At 43.1% G+C, this 25,485-nt stretch overlaps 1 protein-coding gene across 6 annotated transcripts in view; it reads right to left on the bottom strand.

Annotated features, from left to right (window-relative positions):
• ABLIM2 (actin binding LIM protein family member 2) overlaps positions 1–25,485 on the bottom strand; it is an 82,143-nt gene that overhangs the window by 12,529 nt on the left and 44,129 nt on the right. For 3 of the 6 annotated variants that reach the window (XR_009558199.1, XR_009558197.1, XM_035112289.2), the window contains 5 exons: positions 25,242–25,343; positions 24,031–24,084; positions 8,216–8,268; positions 5,034–5,178; positions 1,042–1,100 (listed from right to left, as the gene is read on the bottom strand). Coding sequence is in view for 1 of the 6 variants with exons in the window: in XM_035112289.2 (XP_034968180.2) it covers positions 1,042–1,100; positions 5,034–5,178; positions 8,216–8,268; positions 24,031–24,084; positions 25,242–25,343 (413 nt within the window). In the remaining 5 variants the exon portion in view is untranslated. The remainder of the gene's footprint in view (positions 1–1,041; positions 1,101–5,033; positions 5,179–8,215; positions 8,269–24,030; positions 24,085–25,241; positions 25,344–25,485) is intronic. The other 3 variants (XR_009558196.1, XR_009558198.1, XR_009558200.1) reach the window with 2 other exon arrangements.

The following is a 25,485-nucleotide window of genomic DNA, read 5'->3' as shown; positions in this document are numbered from 1 at the left end:
GGCAAACCAGAGCAGCACATGGAAACACCGTTTACCTTCCCGCTATAGCGATTCCTATTTATCTACTTGCACTTTGACGTGCTTTCGAACTGCTAGGTTGGCAGGAGCTGGGACCAAGCAATGGGAGCTCACCCTGTCACAGGGATTCGAACCGCCAACCTTCTGATCAGCAAGCCCTAGGCTCAGTGTTTTAACCCACAGCACCACCTGTCTTATTGCAGGTATACACAACAACAAACATTTTCAATGCAGATTTGTACTGGCTTTCCTGCCTGCTACATAAATGTTCTTCAATACTCTTGCAACTTTGAACTGTGCTGTCCTCCTTTGACTCCTCCCTGGCCACTGTTTTATGTTCCCTCCATGTCCCCACCACTGCCTTTTCCAGCAGTGGAACAGCAAAAGAGATCAGGCCTGCAGGAGTTTTGTCTCCTCCTTCCCCACACTGTTTATTTAAGCACAGATTGTATGTGCTGCGCCACCGTGCCAGCACTACCCTTTCACTCTCAACAGTTTTAATCTTCAGGCTGCGATTGCTGTGTTCAGTTTCGCAAAAATGTCACCATCAGGTCGGAAGCGGGTGTGTGTGTGGCTCCACTGAAGAACTGACTTCAATTTGGCACATTGCCGTGGTGGCAAAGCGCATCAAAGGTCACAGTAAATAAAAAACAGCAACAGGAATATTTCTAGTGTGGAACTTTTGAGATATCGCTACTTTTGGCATGTGACCACCCTAAAAGTTTTAGAGTCACAAATGAACTTGAATGCTAGAACACAAATGAGCACTGGTAGGAATGCAAAGAATCCTGAATGCACAATAAAAAAGTCTGGAGCCCCTGCCCCTCATCAAGGCCCAACCCATGCCTTCAAGGGGTCAGATGAAATTCAGCAAAATGCTGAATCTGCCCTCATGCCATAAATTACTCACCCCTTATGCCAGATCAGGCTATCAAATCGCCTGACCTGGCGCAAGCATAGGGAGCTAGATGGTTCACCAAACTAATCAAATACGTGCATTAAGACATTTTTATGTCTACCTACATGGTGTAACCCATTCTTTCCATAGTCAGGAAGAGAAGCAGATTTGGAATATGGAAATCCTAGAAAAGAGACAGAAGAGATATTTTTGAAAAATGCATTGTCTGATATATGCATAGATCAATAAGCAAGAGGTTACCTCAATAATTTTAAGTTGTACTGTAGAAAATAGACAGGTCTCGTCAAATGAATCAAAATGGAGGCAGAATCTGCCACGTCCACTCTTGAGTTTCTGTGTATAAATGCAGCTGATTTTATGTTATACATTATTTTATAGGACAACAAGCTAACGTATTTTATGAAGGATGAGCAGATCCAGCTGTAAGTATTCTAGCCATTAGACTTCTACCAGTCTGAAATTGTGGGCTGAATTTCAATAAAATGTCTGTATAGTATTATACTCAAAAATGAGAGAAGGAGCAGGAATAAAGGGAAACCGCCAGTCCCTGCAGTGCCTCAACTTCTACAGATCATTTTGGGGTTATGTGGCCTTTTCCAGATACTCCCTTAGATGTTCTAGGTTAGGTACATTCAGAAGTATAGAAAAACCTTTCCATTTGGGTTGGCAATTGATGGCCAAGCAGTTAAACTTAAAATATGTTTTTGATGCACTTTGAAGCTTTCACATGCATTAATTTAATCTAATTCTTGCTTGGATATTTTGTGGTTGTGTTTACATTGTAATCTGCTCTGGCCTCTGGCAGTGAAATGAGACACAAGAAAATATTGAGGTATGAGTGGCTCAGGGAAGGTAAGTAGTACAACTGGTTCAGCCGTGCAGATTTAGAACCGAATGGAATTTCTAAGGCTAAAGGAAACACTGAACAGTATTTCAAAACAGAGAACTGGTCAGAATCAAAAGCAACTCATCGTGTTAAAGAAAATGTCAAATTTCTGTGGGTATAGATACAATTCCAGATGCAACAGAAAACAGAAAGCAGCCATCAGTGAGCGCTGAGGCCTCTCAATCTGGAAGTACCTAGTACTAAGACTTTAAGTGCTGAACAGTGTGATTACAGCTAGAATCCTGTGCACACTTAAAAAAAAATAATTGAAGATTTTATTGGTTTACCAAAGTACATGCCTTGTCTCTTTTTTCAGGTTTTAGAATCTTATTTACATTATATATATATATATATATATATATATATATATATATATATATGTGTGTGTGTGCACACAAAAGCTTATACAGTACCAAGAACAAACTTAGTTGGTTTCTAAGGTGCTACTGGACAATTTTATTATTATTTTATATATTTCGACTGTGTCAGACCAACACAGCTACCTACCTGAATCTTTTTTACATTTGAAGTGAAACATTAGTGTTGTATACAGAATAAAGTTGAGGAAGAAGAAGGGGGGAAGAGGGTTGGTAAGACTTGGTGTGTATGTGGGGTATTTATGTCAGCGTCACTTGGGTAGGTTGTTTTTCAATTCCTTTATTATATTTCCTAGGTAGTGAGAGAGGTTGTTGGGGGCCCAGGGAATGATTGGATTGAGTGTGGGGAGGGGGTTGTTGGGTCAAGTTAGCCATATTGATTTGTACGCTGTTGGTGGGTTCTTGCTGTTGTCTTGTTGGGCTGTGTTTTCATTCTACATGACTCACTTCTGAATAAACAAGGGCAGAATCAGATTGCCAAATTAGTTTCAGTGGGACTTAACTAATTCTCACTGGATTGTACCCAGAATGTTTTGATGGCAAGGGCTTCTCTGCAGATCATTTGGGTTTTTATGAGAGCTAGGTGGCATGCTGCAAAAATATATAAACACAACATTCATTCATTCATTCAGTCAGTCAGTCAGTCATTTATTTAATTTATATATATAAAAACAAACAAACCCAGAAAAATACTTTCATTGGAACTAGAATTTAGTTGCATTTTAGGTAAACACTTTGAACAATTGGACCACAAGACTACTAAGCATTGGCAAAACAATGCTATTATGGGATTCAGAATGGTTCCCACTATAGCTCTTGTCACAGGGCTGCTGGAATGGTGTTCTGGCTTGATTAAAGGGCCCAGTTCTCCAATTTGTTAAGGTCATATTGAACTCTGATTCTGTCTTCTGCAGCATTGGCTACCCTGCCCAGTTTGGTGTCATCTGCAAATTGGATGACCATCCCCTCAATTCCTTCATCCACGTCATTTATAAAGACAATGAACAACAACAGAACCCTGCAGCACCCTTGGTGTCTTCCACAAGCTTTACCAATAACCCAGAAGGAGCAAAATAAATCCCCCCCGCCATCCAATAGCACCTAAGAGACCAACTTTGGATCCATCTTTGTTATTAGAGCCCCTGGTGACTTCTGTGCTTAGGAGTGCCTAGTTTAGGCTGGGAAGACAGCTATGGCCATTTATAGACCAGGATAGCCTTAGTACTGTTGCCATAAGTGTTAGTAACCTCCCAGATGGACTACTGCAATATGCTCTATGTGGGGCTGCCCCTGAGGTTGGCCCAGAAGCTCCACCTAGTAGAAAATGCAATGGCTTGAATGCTCAGTGGGGCAGGCTATAGGAGTTATGCCTGCTTTATATATTGGGGTGGGGTGCAATATGGATAGCACAGATTTGCAAATATGTGCAATAGGGACAAGTGTTCAATCTAGCTTTACTTTCCAACAGGACACTTTGCAATGAAGTGTTTTAGGAAATGTTGCAATGAAGTGTTTTAGGAAATGTTGGCAAATCTGGAAAATGCTATTAGTTAGGTGGCCGGAAGTTTTTGGACATTTGGTTTCGTGGATCACTAGTCATTCTTCTTCTATATTAAATGGATCCCTCTATCTATGAACTGGCGGTTAAGTGTGTGCAAGCATTGCACCTGCTCTGCCAGTATTAATGCAATATATGGTGGCTGTCCCAGTTCCAATGCATTAGTTTGAGGCCAATGCCTCAATAAAATATGCAGCTTTCAGCCATCTTCTTCTAGACCACCCAGGTACCTTCCAGATATTTTGGACTCCAATCCCCATCAATCTCGGAGATTATGGGAGTTGTACTCCCAACAACAGCAGGAAGGCACCAGGTTACAGAGGGGTGCCGTATAGACCCTCCCAAGTCTCAGGCCTTATGCCTTTGGCTGAATGTTGATGGGAGACCTAAAACCTCCCATGATGTGCTTTCCATTGCACTTTTTGAAGTGACGGTGAATACAGGTGAAACAGCTGAAGTTCAGTGCCGGCATTTGTAGGTTTCTGATGAACCTGTTTCTGATGAAAAACTCCCTGCCCCGCTTACCTTCCAAGTCCCGGACTGCAGAATCCGGGACCGGCAGCCGTGTGACACCGGAAGTTGTGTCGACGTAACTTCCGGTGTCGCTTTGCCCTTCTATGGGCACCAAAAATGGCCACCGCCGGCTTCGAAAGTCGCTTGTACGCATGTCAGGAAGTGCGTCGACACAACTTCCAGTGTCGCTCCGCCCATCTATGGGCACCAAAAATGGCCGCCGCCGCCACCGGAAGTAGCGTCTATGCACTTCCGGACATGCGTAGATGCGGCTTTTGAAGCCGCCGGCGGCCATTTTGGGTGCCCATAGAAGGGCAAATCGGAAATAAAAAATGGCCGCCAGCAGGAGAAAATAACGGAGAAAAACGGGAGACGAAGTGATACGGGGGACCACCAGGAAAAGGTAAGTAAAAACGGGGGTTTCCCGGGGAAAACGGGAGACTTGGCAGCTATGCTGCCCCACTACAGCTGTGTTAATGCAATAATGTCAGCAACTGTCACCAATCCGCTTCAGTAAAAGGTTAAAGCGGTGCCCACTGATCATATATTTTTGTATCTCATTGCTATTCAACTCCCACCTGACCATTTTCTCCAACTATGATTTCACTTCATGCATCTGATGAAGTGGGCTTGAGCAACAAAGCCTATGCCCATAAAAATGTGTTAGTCGTTAATGTGCCACATGACTCTTTGATTGTGTTAATTGGGTCTCAGTCAATTTACTTTACCAGATACGAAGGGGGGGGAACTTCCAGGACTTACGTAAGTAGGTACTGTTTGCGTTGTTGTGCAAACGCTGAAGCTCTCTGTTGGTTCCAGGACTTTGGGGGAGTGACTGAGTATCCAGATCTGGAGAGTTGGTTCTGGCATCCACCTCCTCTTTCAAAGTCAGCCAACTTGATTTTAGCTGAGAAGAACAAATCCCAGCATTAAAATGAGAAGCTTCCCCGAAAATTCATATAGGTCGGAATTAACCACGTGAAACGTGAAAGTAAAATAAAGTTTTATCATTATTTTGAAACCATTTGTATCAGCAAGAAAAGTATTTCACCACTGAGATGTTAGGAAGGATGGATTTCCTGTTGCTCACTTACCGCTTTTCAATTTCAGTAAGATTTCAGGCTATATGAATGAATATGAGCAACCTACCAAAAGAGGAAGTAAGGACTAGCAGATCTGACAAGCTGCCTTCATGTCCGTGTGTGTGTGTGTGTGTGTGTGTGTGTGTGTGTGTGTGTGATCAGAAGGGTTTAACATGCCTTAAACCAACACCAGCAGCATGCAAGGCCCATTTACACAGCCGACTCTGAATGCTTTTTGCGAAGATAAAATGCTTCCTCCCTCCAAGTGCTCAAAAAACCTGACCGGTCTTAGAAGCAGCCCTGTCATTCAGTTTTTTTAAAAAATAATCAGTCAATTATCAGAGGTTTCAGCGATTATTCAATTATTTTGTGCATGCATAAAATCAGGTGATGAAAAATGAATTATTCTGAGCAAGCACTCTTAGTATCACAGCACCCTCCACATTGTGAGGTCAGGCACCGTTAATATTTGCATGAAATGAAAGATTATACATTCCCCCCTGTAATTTACCCCAAGCAACTACACTGTTGTATGAAGGCTAATAAAGAACCTGTGTAGCTAGATCAAAGGTATCCCAGTGGCCTTAAAAACCAAGTCCTGAAAACGATGAACAGCAAGATGCTGGAGATTCTCCTTACTGTGGAATCATTTAGTGCGAAAGTGCCTATCTGGGTTCTTCTTAAGAATACAGAGCAATAAAACAAACTGAAATCTCATTGGCGTTTTGCGTAAACTGAGTGTCAAATGTGTGAGATAATGAAGCTGTTGTCTTGATTTCAAGTTGGTGGATGAGATTCTCACCTTCTGCTCACCCAAGAAAGAGAAAGATCCTGCTCCCTTTCCCTGTCTTCTGGCAAGTGCTGGTGACTCTGAAGAGTGGCGAGGAGCCAACCTTTCACCTCATCTCAGGCCGGGACACGCACAGAAGTGGCAAAAGAAAACCTCAGCGCTTCTGGGTGCTGCCCAGCCCAGCATGAGGCCGACTTTTACCCTCAGAGGAAGCACAGCATAGCTTGCTCATCTTGTGCTGTGCCAGGGAGACTCAAAAGCAGTAAGCATTTGTCCTGCCCGCCCCACCTCCGTATACCAACTTGATATGATGACATGAATAAATGTCCCTGCTTTGTGAAGTCTGGCACAGCCGCCTGAAGAGCAGAGCAAGGGAGCTTTCAATACCTCTGAGCTTGACTTAACGGATTGAGGTTGAATCCTGACAAGACAGAAGTACTGTTTGTGGGGGACAGGAGGCGGGCAGGTGTGGAGGACTCCCTGGTCCTGAATGGGGTAACTGTGCCCCCGAAGGACCAGGTGCGCAGCCTGGGAGTCATTTTGGACTCACAGCTGTCCATGGAGGTGCAGGTCAATTCTGTGTCCAGGGCAGCTGTCTATCAGCTCCATCTGGTACGCAGGCTGAGACCCTACCTGCCTGCAGACTGTCTAGCAAGAGTGGTGCATGCTCTAGTTATCTCCCGCTTGGACTACTGCAATGCGCTCTACGTGGGGCTACCCTTAAAGGTGACTCGGAAACTACAACTAATCCAGAATGCGGCAACTAGACTGGTGACTGGGAGCGGCCGCCAAGACCACATAACACCGGTCTTGAAAGAACTACATTGGCTCCCAGTACGTTTCCGAGCGCAATTCAAAGTGTTGGTGCTGACCTTTAAAGCCCTAAATGGCCTCGGTCCAGTATACCTGAAGGAGTGTTTCCACCTCCATCGTTCTGCCCGGACACTGAGGTCCAGCACCGAGGGCCTTCTGGCGGTTCCCTCGTTGCGAGAAGCCAAGTTGCAGGGAACCAGGCAGAGGGCCTTCTCGGTGGTGGCGCCTGCCCTGTGGAACGCCCTCCCAACAGATGTCAAAGAGGAAAACAACTACCAGACTTTTAGAAGACATCTGAAGGCAGCTATGTTCAGGGAGGCTTTTAATGTTTAATAGATTATTGTGTTTTATTTTTCTGTTGGAGGCCACCCAGAGTGGCTGGGGAAACCCAGCCAGATGGGCGGGGTATAAATTATTATTATTATTATTATTATTATTATTATTATTATTAACTTGCTGCATCAAATATAATTCCTGATTAAATTAGGACATTAATTTTAAATACGTAACTGGTTTGTTTAATGAAGCAGCTTTACTTACAAGGTATCTTGGTTTGGTGACATTACCACCTAATATCCCTAATACATTCTGAACGTTTTCATCAAAGTGTCTTACCAGCTTTTCATTTTCTATGCCTGCCCGCCTACCTATATGAATCTACACCCCGCCACACACACCTTGGCAGGCACAAAATGCAAAAGGAGATACTGTACTGGGTCAGCCACACTGTTATACTGGCACCAGCCAGGATAAAATGGCACCTTCTGGATCACACAGCATACGCTTGGCTAGGACAATTGTGTGGATGATCCGCAAGTGGAACAAGTTCCATGTGACCTATACTTCTAGGAGTCTGTTTAATTCTTGAACCAGACACTCAAAAATTTATCTGGACTTGAAAAAAGCTATAGTGCAAAAATGTGGAAAGCTTCACCAAGGGCTTCATTATTAAAATTTGTATTTCTTTCCATTGCTAATAGTTTTCATAGCCTAGATTCATTAACACTAGGTGTTATTTTTGGCTGTGGTCAGAAATCTTTGGAACCACTTAACTGGAGCAGCTCTGCCGATTTCAGTTAGACCGTTCTGCTGGATGTGATTCTGGCCTATTCACCACACATATTTAATCAAATTTCTTGCCACTTCAGAGCAAACTCTAAAACAAAAAGATCAAGAGGGTATCTTGCTTTTTAAGCACCATTTCAAAAACTGTCCCCATGCTGTAGGAAACTTATCATTCTGATGCCTTCGAAATTTACCTTCCTGTTGTCTTGATCACAACTACTGCTGTCATCATCTGATTTTCTTGATGCTAGACAATAAAAAGAATTTCCAGAGTAAAAATAGCATTTTGGTTTGTTTGTTTAAAGTGTATTCTGCAAACAACAGCTTATATAAACAAACCTGCAAAAAGAGGGTTATGAAATGCTACATTTGTCAGTAATTATGAAATTAATATAAGGGCCGGTGTACTAGCAAGCATCCAGACCTTGTGTTATCAAGATGGGGGAGACATCCATGGCTAAATAAACTGAGCTACTTCCCCCCTATTGGAAAGAAGCTTGGCTTATTCACGAGTCATAACCAAACTCACCCTTCATACCACCATATCCCCCAATTCTCTTCCACGTACCCAATCCTTCCCCAAGCACTTCATCTGTTTCCGTTTGCAGCCAAAGCTAGACAGTTGGCTTACACTGGGTAACATCTAGAAACAAATGAAGTATGTGGAGCATAAATTAAACAATTGTTTCACTTTTCCCACTTCACCAAGTGGCAGGGATTTCAAGGTGCCTTCCCTGTTGGTTATTAGAGGCTTGTGAGGTATCCCTTTTGGAATAAAATACTATTTAGAAATATAGTTTGTGCAGGGTGGGGTGGGGAAGAGGAGAGAAAAGAGACAAATCCTATCCATTAAAAACAAAGCAGCTGTTTTTCAGGAGCCAGGACGTAGCTGAAGAATGCAAACCTAAGTGTAGCATCTAATGGCAGTCAAGGTTCAAAATCGTGCATTTCCAGCTATCAGCTGCATATTGTAGATGTAAATTGCATATATGTGGAAGTAGGGAAATCTCCCAGGAGATTATACATAGCCTAAATCAGCGTTTCTCAACCGCTGTTCCGCGGCACAGTACTGTGCTGCGGGACGCTGGTTGGTGTACTGGCGATGAGAAGGGCGATTTGCTGCCCTGTCACGTGACTGGCGGCCGCCATTAGGGGCGCTGACCCGCCGGAAAGGAAGCCGGCCGGGTCACGACGGGGGCGGGGCGAGTGTAGCTCTCAACAGCCACCACCGCGGCTGTTTGTCTCGCTCTCGCTCCTCTTGCTGGCGGCGCCCGGGAGTTTTTGGGTCGGCGCGGGAGTGAGCGGCCTCTTCGGCAAGGAGTCCTGCAGAAGGTGAGGTGCTCTTCTTGCTAGCCCAGGGGTCGGCAACCCGCGGCTCCGGAGCCGCATGTGGGAGCCTCAAAAGGGAGCCTCACCAAGAAGCCCCAGCCCACACAGACAGGGACCGATCGGAGGTCGGTCCGTCGTTTGTTCCCTTCCGCTGCAGAAACTCCGCCACCGGGGCTGCGCGCACGGGGAGAAGGCGGCGAGTGGCTCCGCCAAGGACATAATGCAGAACAGACCCGCAAAGGAACCCCTCAACAGTCTTTTGCCATTAAACTCCAACTTTTACACCATGCACTTTTTGTGTAATGATTACGTCTCCCCTCCAAACTAAACTAAATATAGGGCGGCACAGAGTTGGTGTGCTGCGGGATTTTTTTTCATAGAACAAGTGTGCCGTGGCCCAAAAAAGGTTGAGAAACACTGGCCTAAATGTAGCAAATAAGACTTGCTGAACTTAAGGGGACGTGAGAATAAATATGCACAGTTGCACATCTCCATGCTAAAAGACACATGAAACATGGTATCTTTTTCTATCATATCTTTCTAGCCATTCTATGGGAAATCTGTTGCTATGGCCACAAACTATTTTTTGTTAGGTGAGCCAGTATTCATAATCTCATCAGAGTTAACCTCATAAATAACACTGTGGAGCACATGGTGAGGAAAGTCTTACAGTGTTTTATCCCCACAAATACTCTCTGTCTATCAATCGATCGCATAAATGTCAGTCAGTTTAAAATCCTCCTTGAATCAACATTAGATCTAATGGAAAAATTGTCCAGTCCATGTTGCAGCTTTACCATGGCAGTAATTCCACATTAAACAACACAGACAAGTCTCTTTGTACAACACAATAGCTGAAATGCTCGGAAAATTCAGCCTAGCAGGAAATAATTCCTGGAAACGCCACATGACTGCATCAAATGGTTATTTTTGTGACACTAGGACAGGCATCCCCAAACTGCGGCCCTCCAAATGTTTTGGCCTACAACTCCCATGATCCCTAGTGTTATAAAATCATATTGGGGGGGGGGTTGCAGGACACCATTATTAATGAACAGAGAGGGGTGACAGAATTTGACAGCTGCAATACCCAGAATCCTGTTCAATGCCATCTTCCCTGTCTCCCCACCCCTCCAGCTAGGACGCGACCCTGCCTGAAGGAAGGCTTAAGGATCTGCATATGCACAACAGTTAGCATAAACTCACACATTTCCCCTCTCCACCTCCCCTCCGCCCAGAACAAAACAATGTTTCCAGAAGAAGGGGGGGGGGGAAACCGCCCAAATCCAAAGTGACACTTTTCTACTCAAGTTAATAATACAGCCTATTATATGTTCTCTTACCATGAAATCTCTATCCGCTCCCTCTGTATTAGAATTGCTAGTATCTCTCTGTATTGGAATTGCTGTTTTATATCTTAGAACTGTATTGCTACCTTTTAATTAGAAATCCCTGTATTAGGTATGTTTTCCAGGTATATTTTCTGTATGAACCCTGTATGATCCCAACCCACCTGAACCTTGCCCTACTACCACCCTATACCCATTCAAGGACACATGGACAATAGAGGGATTAGCTGGAACAACTTTATTCAAATAAATCGCCATCCTCAACGTAGCCCACCCTTCCATGGCCTGGAGGAAAACACCTGCCGGGCGGACTTCCACCCCACGGAAATCGCCAGGAACTGCCCCACCTCTGCACCCATCTCGACTGATTGCCCTTCCTGCCAAACAACAGGGAGCACCATCAGCGACAGGAGAAGAGCGATTGACATCTCTCCATCTGAAAGGAAAAGTCATCTCCGCACCCAGCTAATCCGATCCCCCACCCGTCGCCCTTGTCTCCCCCTCCCTCCCAGTCCAGAGATTTCCATGCAGGGACAGGAGGGTATATAAGGGGACTTCACCATTTCCCGGGGTTCCTTCCTTCTTTCCAGAGGCAGGGACCCTACAGCTGTAGCTTTGCATTCTGCAATAAAGGGATCAGTTTGTTTTTCCTGACAGCATCGTGTGGTCTCTGTCATTTTCCCGGCGGAGCTGAACTTAGTGCAAATTTTGGAGCTTCCGACCCGCGTCTGTCCTTCTTAAAAGGCAACGCATTTTGGGGTACATTTTTCATAACAATATGGCGAGCCAGGGCAGGAGACTCCGTTTAGCCGTACTCTTGGGGCGCCGCGGTTGGAGGGCCCAAGCGCACCCAGCCATTTGCAGGGGGGATCTCCTTCCCCGACTGTCCCTGGAGTTCTGGCCTAACTGGGATCCTTAGCGGGACCACACAGGGAAAACAAACAGGATCCAGACGGCCGTGGGGGTTGTTTTCCAAGATTTTCTTCTCCTGTTGTCGCGAGGTGATCAAGCTTCAGGAAAAGAAGGCAGCGCGCTGCGACGTGAGTATCAATAGGGAAATTGGCTTTTCGGGGTGGGAATTGCCACAGCAATCAAACTCTTTCCTATTTTTCACAGCCAAAAAGCCCAAGGCCCGTTGGAGTCTGCCCAGGCTTGAGGTTTTGCGGCTGCCCTTTCCCTCCCCAAGGCTTGTTGTCCGTCGGAGTTTGCCCAGATAGCGAGCCTTGGGTAACTTTACCTTCTCTCGCCTGCTAGCTATCCCGGGTGAAGACGCCCCTCTGCCATGGCGACCCTTGTTGGGTATGACCCATGACCAGAGAATGCAAGTGCACCCGTTCCTTTCCTACTTTGTATTCCTCAGTTCCGATCTGACATTGCGTAGGCAAGCGTTCAGTAGGATCTGAGTCTAGAGTGTAAAAGGCAGGGAGATTGCTGTGGCACCATTGAAACGCGGGTGGGAATAGGAGTCCTCCTCGGAGTGTGTCCACTTTCCTAGAACGTTTTCCTAAGGAGACTTTCCAAATCCCACTTTCCCTTAGAGAGCCCCTTTTAGCAACCTTCCCAAGCCCACTTTCCTATCGGAGTCGGTCCACTTTCCTATCGGAGTCAGTCCACTTTCCTTAGACGTGCCCCAGGTTCCCCAGGAATCCCCAGAACCCCGAGAGACCCCCCCCCACAGCCCCGTCGGAGACTGCCCAGGGCTAGAACTTGCGCAAGTGCCCCTTCGGAGACTGACCAGGGCAAAAATGGGTGCACCCCTGTCCAAAGAGACAACTCTGCAGGCTTCAGGGGAGAAATAAGCCCAAGGAGAGCTTACTTCCCGTCTGAACTCTGATAAACGCCTCCAATTGTATTTAAGAAATGTTTCAGGGTCTAAAACAAAAGAAGAAAACCAAAACGAAATGCAAGCTTGCTTAAATAATTTTTATGTAAGGGCTTGATCAACCCAAAAACATGGCAAATATTAAAAAGAGTGGACGTAGTGTGTAAAGGTTTGTTTTAAAGAGGCTGTAGAAGGCCATTTTTTCCTCTCCAAAAGTAAAAAGAGGGGCAGGATGAAGGAAAATAAAGAGTTGTAACTTTGAAAATGCTTGCTCAATGCTTTGAAAATATTTCGAAACTTGAAAATGTTCACTTCATAAACTCCAGCTATAAGTGGATAAGAGATGTACTCAATGTTTAGAAATGTTATGGGGTTGTGTTTAAATTGGCCACAACATTCATAGACTGCCTTCTTAAGTGGTTAAAACTGCCAACTTGTTTTAAATTTCTAGTATAAAGAAACAATGTTGAACCGATCAATCTTAAATATGATAAATATGAGAATGAGGTGTGCAAATGTTGTTATTGAGAGAGGCTACAAAGGGGAGTCTTTCTCCAAGTGACTAGAGGAATATTGACTAAAGGAAAATTGAACAGCTATTCCTATAAAGGTGATTTGTTTGTCAAAAGTAGAGCTTCCATAGCCAGGAATTGTCTATCTGAGTCTAGTTTTAACTTTGATTGTGTTGGACAGAAGGGTTATTGTCGGGCTCCTGATATCAGTCTCTTAAGGAAAAAAACTCATCTGCTAAAGGGTTCTGTATAAAGTTGGTATTTTCATTCAAATCTTGTGAATCCTGTATCTTAGAGGGTTAGACTAAATGACCTCAGGGTCCCTTCTAACTTCCATTTTAGAGCTATGTGAAAGGCAATGTGTCTGATGTGGTCCCTTCTAACTTCCATTTTAGAGCTATGTGAAAGGCAATGTGTCTGATGTGGTGATGGGTTTAAATTCAGCCCAGCTCTGCTTTCTGGCAAGGAAAGATTATTGGTTTTCAGAGTCAGAACAAGAGTGTCGTTGTTTTTTAAGGAGTGATTATATAAGTTTTTACCATTTTGTCTATTAAGGTTTAAAGTTTAAGCACATATGAAAGTCTTGACCATTTTCCCTTGTAAATAAATGGCAGAAAACATCTTATGAATTGTGACCCTGTAGCCATTTTCCCATACATGAGGGGGCAGGGAATTTTAGTCTGCCCATGGCTGAAATTATTTAAAAACAAACAAACATTTGCAATTTATGAATTCTGACTGGTCATTTACCCATACATAAGGGGGCGGGTCATTGTTCCGCTAAGGACCAGAGGGAAAGCACACTAATAATAATAATCCACATTTGTGAAATATTCTTGAATACAAGTCTGCACCCCAAAACCCTGTAGATAAAGGGGGCAAATCTAGATTTATTTTGCCTGGGGTATGAGATGTTTATATAGTACAGTAAACATGGCTAATACTTCATTAAGTAGTTTAATTTAACCAAACTTTTATTGCAGCTTTCTTGTGAAAATATTGGGTTGTCTGGATGTTGAAGTTTTATATATTTAAAGTTTAAGATTTATAAGCCTGCTTCCAAAGCAGCAAGGAACAGGAAATAAGAGGTGTCAGAAATATCTCAGGACACAAAAGCTAAAGAAATGGATTTAAACTGACCAAAGAATTTAATTTGACCACTTTTGTTGCTGGTTTGGTGGAAGTGTAAATTGCTGGGTTTCTGTGTAAAATCTAACCTATTCACCCTTCCCTACCTCTTTTCAAATGGTGACTTAACCAACAGCTGCAACACTTTCAAGTGGTACAATAGATTTCTGAATCACAAACTCTGTACATGCACAGAGGCTATGCCAGCTTGAAGAGAAAAAGAGAGGAAAAAAGAAGGTTAAAAGACAAAACAAAAACAGCAACCAAATGCTGAAGGGCCTGTGCCCTGCAAGGGGAAATTTGTTTAAATTTCCTTATGTGTCTTTGACCCCAGGGGTCACTTGAGAAAACAAAAGGGTCAAGTGCTGGACCATTATTCCAAATCTAATATGCAAAATTCTTTCCAGAGGTAAATATCTCAGCACTCCCACTTTGAGTTCATCTCTTGAGTATTTGTTGTTGTTGTTGTTGTTGTTGTTGTTGTTGTTGTTGTTGTTGTTGTTGTTTGTAGTGTCTCCTCTTCATTCTACCACTGATTGTGATTTAGTCAAGGGCTTAGAAAACACTCCAGATTATGCAAACCAAGGGTCTGTTCCCCCTTTCCAATGGGTATTCAGGAAGCACCTTCATTTGCATTTCACCCCAAGCATTAACTTCTGCATAACCTCCCCCCTTGCAAAGTTCCAACCTAACATGCAAAAATTATTCTCACAGCTTTCCCAGGAAGAACATTTCTAAAGGATATTTGAAGGACTAAACCCCAGTAACAAGTGTTTATTCTTTTCTCCCACAGCAAACAAAAAGGGGAAAAGGGGGGGGGAGTGAAGAGATACAAACAGTAATTTCTTTCCTTACAGTCTGCAAAACGAGCTTAAATCCCTGCTGTATTAGTTTACTTCCCGCTATAGTTTTATATATTTCCTTTACTTTGACGCTTCTCTTTAGGTTACAAATAATCTGCTTTCATTTATTAAATCAGTTTTTCCATTATGTCTATGAAATTAATCTAACCATACCTGCACAACTTTAGATTGCTATTCTCTTAATTTTCATCTGAGATGCTCATTGTTAGAAATTGTGTGTTTTAGCATTTATTTATTTATTTTGGTTCCTCACATGTCAGTGTTTTGTTTTGTTATATTTTGGGGCATGTCCATCAGTCCATCACGTGGAATGAGGTCTTTCATTCACTGCATCTCCAAAACTTATTACTGATGTTTATTCAGGTACCATCTGTGTTTTTCCCCATAGAGTTCTCTTTTATCAGATAGCACATGATGACTTTTAAGGTTTTTTCCCATTATTTTACCATTCACCTTCAAATCTTTAGGTTACAGTCCAATATTAACCTGTATGGTCTTTATAATGTCTTCATATTATTTGATAATAATTCTTTTTTTTAATCTGAGATTTTTGTGTCAAGTCCATCTGAAAAAATTGTTGTTTGAGTGGTAATCTAAATATTATTTTGTTCTTATTTTTGCATTATTTTGCATTTCTACTTTTTTGTATTTCTACTCTTTATTTCTGTACATGTGAATGTAACATCTAAGTCATTCTTTCCGTAGTAGTAGTAGTAATAATAATAATAATAATAATAATAATAATAATAATGATAATAATAAACCCCTAGGTAAAGGAAAACAGACTTAGCAGCTAACAACAGTAGTAATTATATAGAAATGTGATGAATAAAATACTTAATCCATCAAGATTTTATTGTTTGCAGCTTCCCAAGAAAACTCCAGGAGATATTCCCCCCCCCTTTTTCCCTCTTCTTCCCTTTGGCCTCTGCCCTTTCCTTCTTCTAACTGTGCCCTTAAGTACCCCAAACCCTGCCCCTTACAGCATACTCCTTCTACAGATGTTACTACAGATGCAATGATGGAAAAAACCTTGAACCCAAATCCTCCGGACCACAAGACTTTTACCTGCAACAACAGACACCAGAGTTTTCAAACTGGCCACAACAATCTCATTCCAAAAGGATATGGACTGACAAAAGGGGGGATTGGGGAAATTTACAAAGGGGAGGGAGTTGAATTGTAAGGACATTTTCTTTCCCTTTCTGACCTCAAGCCCATGTGCCCAATGGTTAAGGATGTGAGAAAAAGCAAGAACTGCCTCAAAACCACAATTTCCTCAAAGACATCCAACTGGGGTGGAATTACTAATTTGTAGGTTTTGTGTATTATGTGTTATTATGTAGGGGGGTGGAGGGCTGACAAAGGGGGGAAAGTGAATTGCAAGGACATATACTCTCTTTTGACTTCAAGACTCTGTGCCCTGTTAAGAGTTGGCCTCAAGATATGCAACTGATATATAATTATGTTCTATGTTACGTGATATTATGCAGAAACGTTGACCTATGTCTGACAAGTATATGTTATTTCCACAAAGGGGGGCATTTTTGTGTGTAATTGTTTTCATGTTTAATGTATAGTGAGTTATTGTATGGTGGTATTATTCCTTATACGCCCAATGGAGGACTCATGTTTTCTAATAGATCAGGCTATTGCATAGTCCATTATTGAGATTTAGATCAATTTATGACCACATTTCCTTATCTCACCTGGCACTTTGTAGTGTGCCAGCCTTCTTTTTACCAAGAAGCAGTTTCAGGATCCATGAAAACAGCAGATACAAGAAGGTGTATATGCCTTGATTTACCAGGAATGATTCCTTATAGAATTAAATTGACCAATTTGGACATGTGCCCTTTTCAGAATGGTTTTTATGGGGCTGTATAAATTCTAATTGGGTCAATTCTAATTGGGCAAGTGTATCCAAGGTGCAAGTAGCTTTCTCCCTTTAAGAGCAACTGAGCAACTCCCTACAGTGCAAGACCAGAGCCTATAATAAAAAATCCCATAGAAAGGCCAAGGCCAAGGCATCTCTCTCATGACATGTCCAAACCTGTGGCAGCTATGGTGAGTGCCAGGTGACATGGTCAATATGAAAGCCCTAAGGGGATTCACCAGGGATTGTTGCTGCTGTGCCATGATGGAGGTGTGGGACCAGAAAGCTAACTTTGACACCTGAGAACACACAAAAGGCAAACTCCAAGGAAACTGCATTTTTCAGTCATTGGTGGACCTTCCCGGTAAATGTAAGGCATAGACCATTTCTTATAAAATGCTTCTCCCAAGCCCCCCTTTGAGCCGCCACCACATACCCCTAGGTTGTGCCAATGTACCACCTGGGAAATGGAGAATACGTCACTGTCGATTATGTGAGGCAATGATTGGTTGTTACACAACAATATTGCCTCAGAGAGGGGACTGTTATAAAATCATATTGGGGGGGGGGTTGCAGGACACCATTATTAATGAACAGAGAGGGGTGACAGAATTTGACAGCTGCAATACCCAGAATCCTGTTCAATGCCATCTTCCCTGTCTCCCCACCCCTCCAGCTAGGACGCGACCCTGCCTGAAGGAAGGCTTAAGGATCTGCATATGCACAACAGTTAGCATAAACTCACACATTTCCCCTCTCCACCTCCCCTCCGCCCAGAACAAAACAATGTTTCCAGAAGAAGGGGGGGGGGGAAACCGCCCAAATCCAAAGTGACACTTTTCTACTCAAGTTAATAATACAGCCTATTATATGTTCTCTTACCATGAAATCTCTATCCGCTCCCTCTGTATTAGAATTGCTAGTATCTCTCTGTATTGGAATTGCTGTTTTATATCTTAGAACTGTATTGCTACCTTTTAATTAGAAATCCCTGTATTAGGTATGTTTTCCAGGTATATTTTCTGTATGAACCCTGTATGATCCCAACCCACCTGAACCTTGCCCTACTACCACCCTATACCCATTCAAGGACACACGGACAATAGAGGGATTAGCTGGAACAACTTTATTCAAATAAATTGCCATCCTCTACGTAGCCCACCCTTCCATGGCCTGGAGGAAAACACCTGCCGGGCGGACTTCCACCCCACGGAAATCGCCAGGAACTGCCCCACCTCTGCACCCATCTCGACTGATTGCCCTTCCTGCCAAACAACAGGGAGCACCATCAGCGACAGGAGAAGAGCGATTGACATCTCTCCATCTGAAAGGAAAAGTCATCTCCGCACCCAGCTAATCCGATCCCCCACCCGTCGCCCTTGTCTCCCCCTCCCTCCCAGTCCAGAGATTTCCATGCAGGGACAGGAGGGTATATAAGGGGACTTCACCATTTCCCGGGGTTCCTTCCTTCTTTCCAGAGGCAGGGACCCTACAGCTGTAGCTTTGCATTCTGCAATAAAGGGATCAGTTTGTTTTTCCTGACAGCATTGTGTGGTCTCTGTCATTTTCCCGGCGGAGCTGAACTTAGTGCAAATTTTGGAGCTTCCGACCCGCGTCTGTCCTTCTTAAAAGGCAACGCATTTTGGGGTACATTTTTCATAACACTAGCTAACAGGACCAGTGGTCAGGGAAGATGGGAATTGTACTAGGAACTGCACTAGGAGCTAGAACTAACCAAAACAAATTGAGAATCTAGCATATGGCTTATCTTAAGCCTTAAATTCAGCACAAAAGAATTACGGTAAGCAGAACTCTCATCTCAAGGTGAAATCATTATTGCCCCCATTCTTAATACAACAGGAGATGAACTCCTATGGACTCCCAGGGCAGATTTTGTAGTAGAGGAAGAAAACGAAAAGCTTTATAGGTCATTTGAAAAGATAGCCTGTGCCTCCCAACTCCGCAGATAGTAAATTGTATTGAAAGTCAAAGTGCATTCACTTGCTGAATTCTGAACTAATTTTCACAATCCTAAAACTTGCTTAATGTAAAATAAAAGATGGGGAGTCTTAGGGTAGCTACGTAAAGCAGGCCAGGGAAACAGCAATACCACGTCTTTTGGAAGTTTCTCATTCTGGTTTTAAAATGTAGCTGCACTGTTAGTGAAAGAATCTTTTTTGCTGTCCTACTCTCCTGCCCCCAAGTTCTGTTGCAAGGTTTTTAAAGTTGGCACTGCATTTGCTAGCTTTAATTCTTAGAAGATTTGTGTGACTTGTTTTGGGATTTATTCAGTACAAATGACTGTTTCCATGGATCTTTACACAAAGATGGACTTTGTTTTCTTCAACAAGACATACCAGTAGGATGGTAGCTAACTTTTCAGTTCTCTGTTTACATACAAATAACTCCATGTACCCAGTGTTCCTTTTGTGCTTTGAGACAGCCATCTGGTCTGCATATTTGTTTCCTGTGAATGAATTTTCTTTCTCTAGTAAATATGATGGTTAGCATCATGTATGTAAATATGAAGCATTATTCCCATTATTTATTAAATTTATATACGACCCTTCATCCCTTGTGAGAAAGGCCAGCCGCCAGGGCTGTTGAGACTTGTAGCCAAACATCTGGGGACCCAAGGTTGAGAAAGGCTACTCTAGAGCCAATGGTCAAGGAATAAAACAACAATTTTGAGGGAGCTAGAAATTGCTATCAGGTCCATCAGGGCTACAATAAATTATTGGCTTGTGTAGGACTGTTGCAATGTAGTTGAGGTTTCTCTGAAACATGTTGCTAGTTCCATCTCTGACCTCAAGACTTCAGTTCTGGCCGTTATGTGATTCTGTACCTGTTGTGTTCCCCTCTCCCTGAAATGACACTAAATCCTCTATGGGAAGGATTTAGACAGGGAAAAGGCAGAACAGGAAGATAAAATGTTCCTACCCCAATTGTACTTTCCCCGAGTAAATTAGCAGGTCCCAGCCCCCCAATTTCCACCATGGCTGCAATGAGATAACAGCCGGAGATAGTGATCATGGCTCTTCATGCCATGTTTACCTGAGCTCTAATTCACCGGCAACATCCTTCTCTGTTGACATGATCTGGGTTGATTCAAAACTGACAGCATGTCTTAACCTCAGCTTTGGAAGGCTTTGCTCACAATCACTGGAATACTCAAAAGCAGATGCGATGCAATGGAAATGTCTTGAAACATGTCATAAACACACTGCAATGGATTCTTATCCTTTTATGACAATGCATGATTTAGCCATCTTGAGTGCATCCAGTTCAATCAAATAACAACAAAGAACAAATTCCCACAATGATTAACTCTTTCTTGTGCTAATTGTCACTCCAAATACCATTTGATGTATTGGGGGCTGAACCACTCTTGTTTTGTGTTATAGAAATACAGGGTTGGTTTTAGACTTAAGAATGCTTAGAGTAAACCCACTGAAATCAATGGGATCTAAGCTAGTCATTAATTTCAAGGGGTTTACATGAAGCACGATTAAGTCTGGATCCAAGCCACTAACACTAACATAAATAATGGGTCTTCACTTTCCTCATTTTTAAAAGCTGTCTTCATTTTCCAGAGGTTCAGCAATTGCTTTGAATCCGCCCTATATGTGTGTGCCCTACACTTGGGATTAATATTTAGATCACACTAACCTCCTTACAGTAATTTATTGTGTGCTATAGCAAAATATATAAACACTTTTATGTCTCCAACAATAAAGCCTTGTTGGTATTCGTCTGTCTTGAAAGACAATGAAGTACGCCTCTGGGGGTGAAGTCAAAACATGTCATTGATGTGACCTCCCCAGCATACAAGCCTGAGCAGTGTGTATGGAAGTCCTGGGCTGCCCAGATTGCAAGACTCCCCCCTTTCAGCCTCGCCGAGGGGAAAGGAAAGCAATGCGCTTGGAAACAGGTTGGCTGCAGGAGTTGCCAGAAGGAGGCATACAAAGGAACATCCAACTGTCTTAGGGACTCCACTCAGATTTGTGTAGGGTTTGCTCCTTAGCCCTTTCTCCTCCTGAAGATATCCCACAAAGCAGCAGAGTTTACAAAGAGTTTTCCTTTTCCTAGATGCCCCCCACTTCCTTTTACAGTATGAGCAGAAACCACCTTCTTGACTGTTGGACCCTCTTGGTCTTGTCTGCTCAATCTGCTGGAGCCTGTCTTCACATGCATGGGAAGTCCCTAACTCAACGAGGGTTTGAGACCCATCTGCTCCCCCATCTGGTTTAGCTGACCAGTTGTTGAAGCTGTTTCTCAGGGTGGAGCTGCTGTCACCTGCTGATAGCTCCTAGCAGCCTCAGGTACAGCTGAGTGCAGGGTGGGGACCAAAGGTGGATAAACTACCCCAGAAGGAGCATGACTTCTCCCACACCAGAGGGACTAACCATCCCCTAATGCTCCATAAACCACAGGGGCAAATATCATGTAATTAGCCTTCTCTAGTATTTATTAGTTTTCAAATAACTGAACAGAAGCACAGACTTTTATTCTCTCAGCACAATATTGTGAATATCCAGAATACCACATTATTATGTAAGGATAGTGTTATAAGAATTTTGAGGTCATATATATATATATATATAATAATTGTTCATAAAACATGTACATGAATGTACAGAAACATGTCTGAAGCAGCACAGGAAAACAGGCCTGACTGACACCATTTTGACTCTCTCTGACCAGGTGTTCCTCTGCAAGGAAGAAGTGGGGTGGGGGGAACCTTCTCATTGTCTCAGGAATTAAAGTGATAATCCCTGGCATCCTGATACCTGACTGCCAGACAAAAGGGTGTGATTAACTTGGCTGGGAAACAGGGAAATGTAAATATCTCTCAATTTTGTTGATTAGGTTTTGGGGGCAGGGGGCAGGGTCCAGGATGCTCAGATTACTGCCACCAGACCTCCCCGTTCATGATGTGCCTATGATGAATCTAGGGAGGGGGGGTCTTGGGCTACACCCCTTCTGTGACATATGGATGATGCTTCTGGGGGGTGGGCTGAAACCAATTTCAAATCTCTTTTTAAGGGCAAGACATCTTTGTTTGGGGTTCCTTCCTTGTTCTCCTGTGTGAGAGGAAGGACCCTGTTGCAACAGCGAAAATAAAGGCTTTGCTTCTCAAACTTCTCTGGTTGGCCTCTGTTATATTCTCCAACCGATGGAGAACCCAATAAGGGAATAAAGGCAGATTTTTGCCTATTTCAGATAGGCTAAGAAAAAAATGGGGAGGAAGCAAACAGTGAGTGACCTCACTGAGATGTGTGGCTTATATGAAAGATTTATCTGTGTCTGGCATGCAGAAGATATTTAAAAGCTGGCGAATAATGCAGAATTCAACAACTGATTAATGCATTTTTATGTTTGCCTCATAACGACAATGGATTTGCAGCCCAAATGCATTTTGGTAGAGAGTCTAAATATTCACTGGAGCTCCACGAATGTTTTTCTACTTTAGTTAGAAATGCTGGTGACATCTCTCTTTTTACAAATCTGGCCGTATCTTTTGCACTATATGTATCTCCATATGTACCTGAGACATGATCCCCCTACAAGTGCATGGTTGATTTTGGAATAATCTGATGTGCATCTTTCCTGGTCAAAGTTACCAATTATCTCCACAAGAGATCCATAAAAGCAATAGGTTGTCCTGAGGCACAGGAACAACTGAAACATCCTTTCATCACCTTCCTATTAGGGGCTCCAGGGCTTGAAGGAGGACTTTTGTGACAATTCAGAGGCCTGCCTCAATACGTTATCCAAAACCCTGTGTGACACAATCTCTTTCTACACATTGCTGGGACTAGTGGTGTGGCATTTGTCTCTGAACTGGCCAGGCCTGGAGTATATAATGAGCCCAGTTTCCAGCAGTGATCAGGATACTTAAGTTGGAGGCTATGGTCTCACCGGCTATGCTAGGTTCGACTGGTGATCAAGGGATCACTGAACCTGAGGCTGGCGGCAGGAGCCCACAGAACCAGTTCCACAGCATCAGGGTCGCTCACGGTGCTTTCATGGCCCAAGGATCCAAGTGCCTCCCACACTACTGCAGGAACCCAAGAGCACAGGAAATGCACCAGGGAGAAAACACATGGGACACTGGGGGAAGTGCCTATCTTTAGACCAGAGGGCCGGCCTAGTTCTCCACAAGGCAGCAAAGCCTAGAAGAGGCAGACTGGAGGAGAGATGCTTAAGAGGCCTCCATTCTCTTTCAACCCTGGCCAGAGCAAGCTGCTTGCTAGCAGCTCTCCATAATGCTGCCTTATCACGATTTCAGCTCACGGCCTAACCTCTAACAACTGACTTCCAGGACCCTGAGCGGAAGAACAACATCACCCTGTTTCAGATGCAAAGGCAGGGGGAGCAACGAGCAGCATGGGACCTGGCTCTGAAACAAACCTAGATATGTACCTTCCCTGCCAGCACACAATCATTTCTCTGAGCATTAGCATCTGCAAAAGAGCTACGGAAGTGGATCTGACCGGGCCTGACCCTGACACTTTCTGTGTCACCTTGCTTCAGCCTCTCAACAGTTTTGTCAACAGCAGCATTTGTTGACAGGCATTTCCCCAATTCTTTTCACTTCTTCATGCATGCCACATGATTATTATTTTTACACTTTAATCCTCATTAAGATGTTTGAAGATGTTTCCAGGCAAACTCTAAACTGCATTTTGTAGCAGAGAATTGCTAAGAATTTGCAGCAGAAACAGGATACCTCATACAGGAATTAAAAGGCAATTTACGGCATCGTGACTGTAAACTATTTTACAGCAGGCACTGTTAAGAGAAAAGAGGGAAATAGAAGCCAACATCCAGGTGAATCCCACTAAAAATGTACTGTATTGTTTTGCAAAAAGCATAAACAACAAAAAAACACCCTCGGAGGCATAGGACACAATACCGACCGATCTTTGGGAGACCAGCACCAGTGTCCGAAATTGTCCAGTAACACAGAAATAGGAACCCGTCTGCCTGGACATACATTCATGCAACTGGAATAGCGACAGGGACAAATGAGCAGAGAGTGGTGGCACACACTCAGAGGTAAACATGCATAAGGAGGGGAAAGGACCTGGCTAGACCACACGGCAGCAGAGAAAAGCGGACTGTACCATGCTGTCTGTAGATAGGGGGTTTCCTATAGATGTTATCTTTTATTCCAGTGTCTGAGAAGAAGGAAAGAAAAAGAAGAAGACCCAAACAGTAAGCAAGCAGTTGAAATAGGCTTCCTCTTTATTAAATACCTCCACCACCACCACCCCAGATATTGAATAATGTACTGCTTAATTTTGAGCATATAAATAAATGAGACATTAGCATTGGCTTGTTGCCGTGTTCATGGAAGGAGATACAAATCCCTGTGTATACAGTACAGATTTCCTGACCATGGAGCAGAAAGTTAGGAATCAACTCAGCAACAGATTTATTTATACGTGCGACCTTTCTGCAGTTCAGCCAGCCAGCATTAACATATAAATTACCAGCTCTGATCACTTTTTTCCAAACTTTTTTTGCAGTAGCTTTAAGTCCTTAAAAAAAAAAGTTTGTCAGAGTCCTAAGTTCTCAGGGTTCCAGACCCCTCCCAGCTGATGTTCATGCTATATGTGAAGATGCCAGAGGGAGAAGCTACTCTGTGCATCTATCATGAGACCATAGCTGCCAAGTTATCCCCTTTTTTAAGGGATTTTCCCTTATGCTGAATAGGCTTCCTCGCGAGAAAAGGGAAAACTTGGCAGCTATGCATGAGACAGATTAGTCAGCACAGCTCTCCCTCTCATGTGATTGTTTTACACACAAGTATAAGGCCTGAATAGGGCTCAGGGCTAAACTAGATGTGATGCATGAGATCTGATTGTTTTCTGTGCTTAAAAGTTGCCATGTCAGGCTCAGTTTGAAGTATTAAAGGCCAAACTAGAGATTATTTGAGCTCTCCCAACCAGAAGTGATGTTAAGATCTCCCAAAATTCTTTTCACTTTGTTCTTTGTAGGAAGCAAAGCAAGTGTAACTTAAATCATGGTAAGAAAAAGTATCCCAGTGCTGCTGCCCCAATAAAAAATTGGATTCCAGATGCTTGCAAGCAAAGGAAAAGATGGCTTGGATAGCAAAGGAAAATATTCCAGTTTGGCTCTTAATTTGATGGCCTAGAAAACTGTTGTTAATAGATGGAAATTAAGATTTATATATTAGGCATAAAATGCAATTAAGTGTAGCATTAAAATATTTTTGGTTTATATAAAAATAAATTGGTTTGTCTATTGTTTATACATGCAAGCATTACAGATGATGGCAATTAAAAATCAAGACAAAGCAATGAATGCCTACCTGGGACATGGAAATGTCTAGGTGCTTGCTGATATAGCGATGATGAAGATTTGCTGTCTGAGCACATGGATAAGCTTGGAGTGCTTCGACCACTTTCGCTGCCTCCAAGAGGAAGAGCAAAACAAAAACAGAAAGCATATAAAACAAAAAAGCAAGCAAAATAGAGATAAATTCAAGCATAAAAGAAAAGCTTTTTCAAATGACTTCTTAATCCAACATTTTTAAAAAAACAAAACAAAACAAA

The sequence above is a fragment of the Zootoca vivipara genome, chromosome 9 (assembly GCF_963506605.1).
Source record: "Zootoca vivipara chromosome 9, rZooViv1.1, whole genome shotgun sequence".
In the NCBI taxonomy this organism is placed as follows: Eukaryota; Metazoa; Chordata; class Lepidosauria; order Squamata; family Lacertidae; genus Zootoca; species Zootoca vivipara.
Note: the sequence above shows the minus strand (reverse complement) of the source record. Positions and strands in the feature narration are given on the sequence as shown.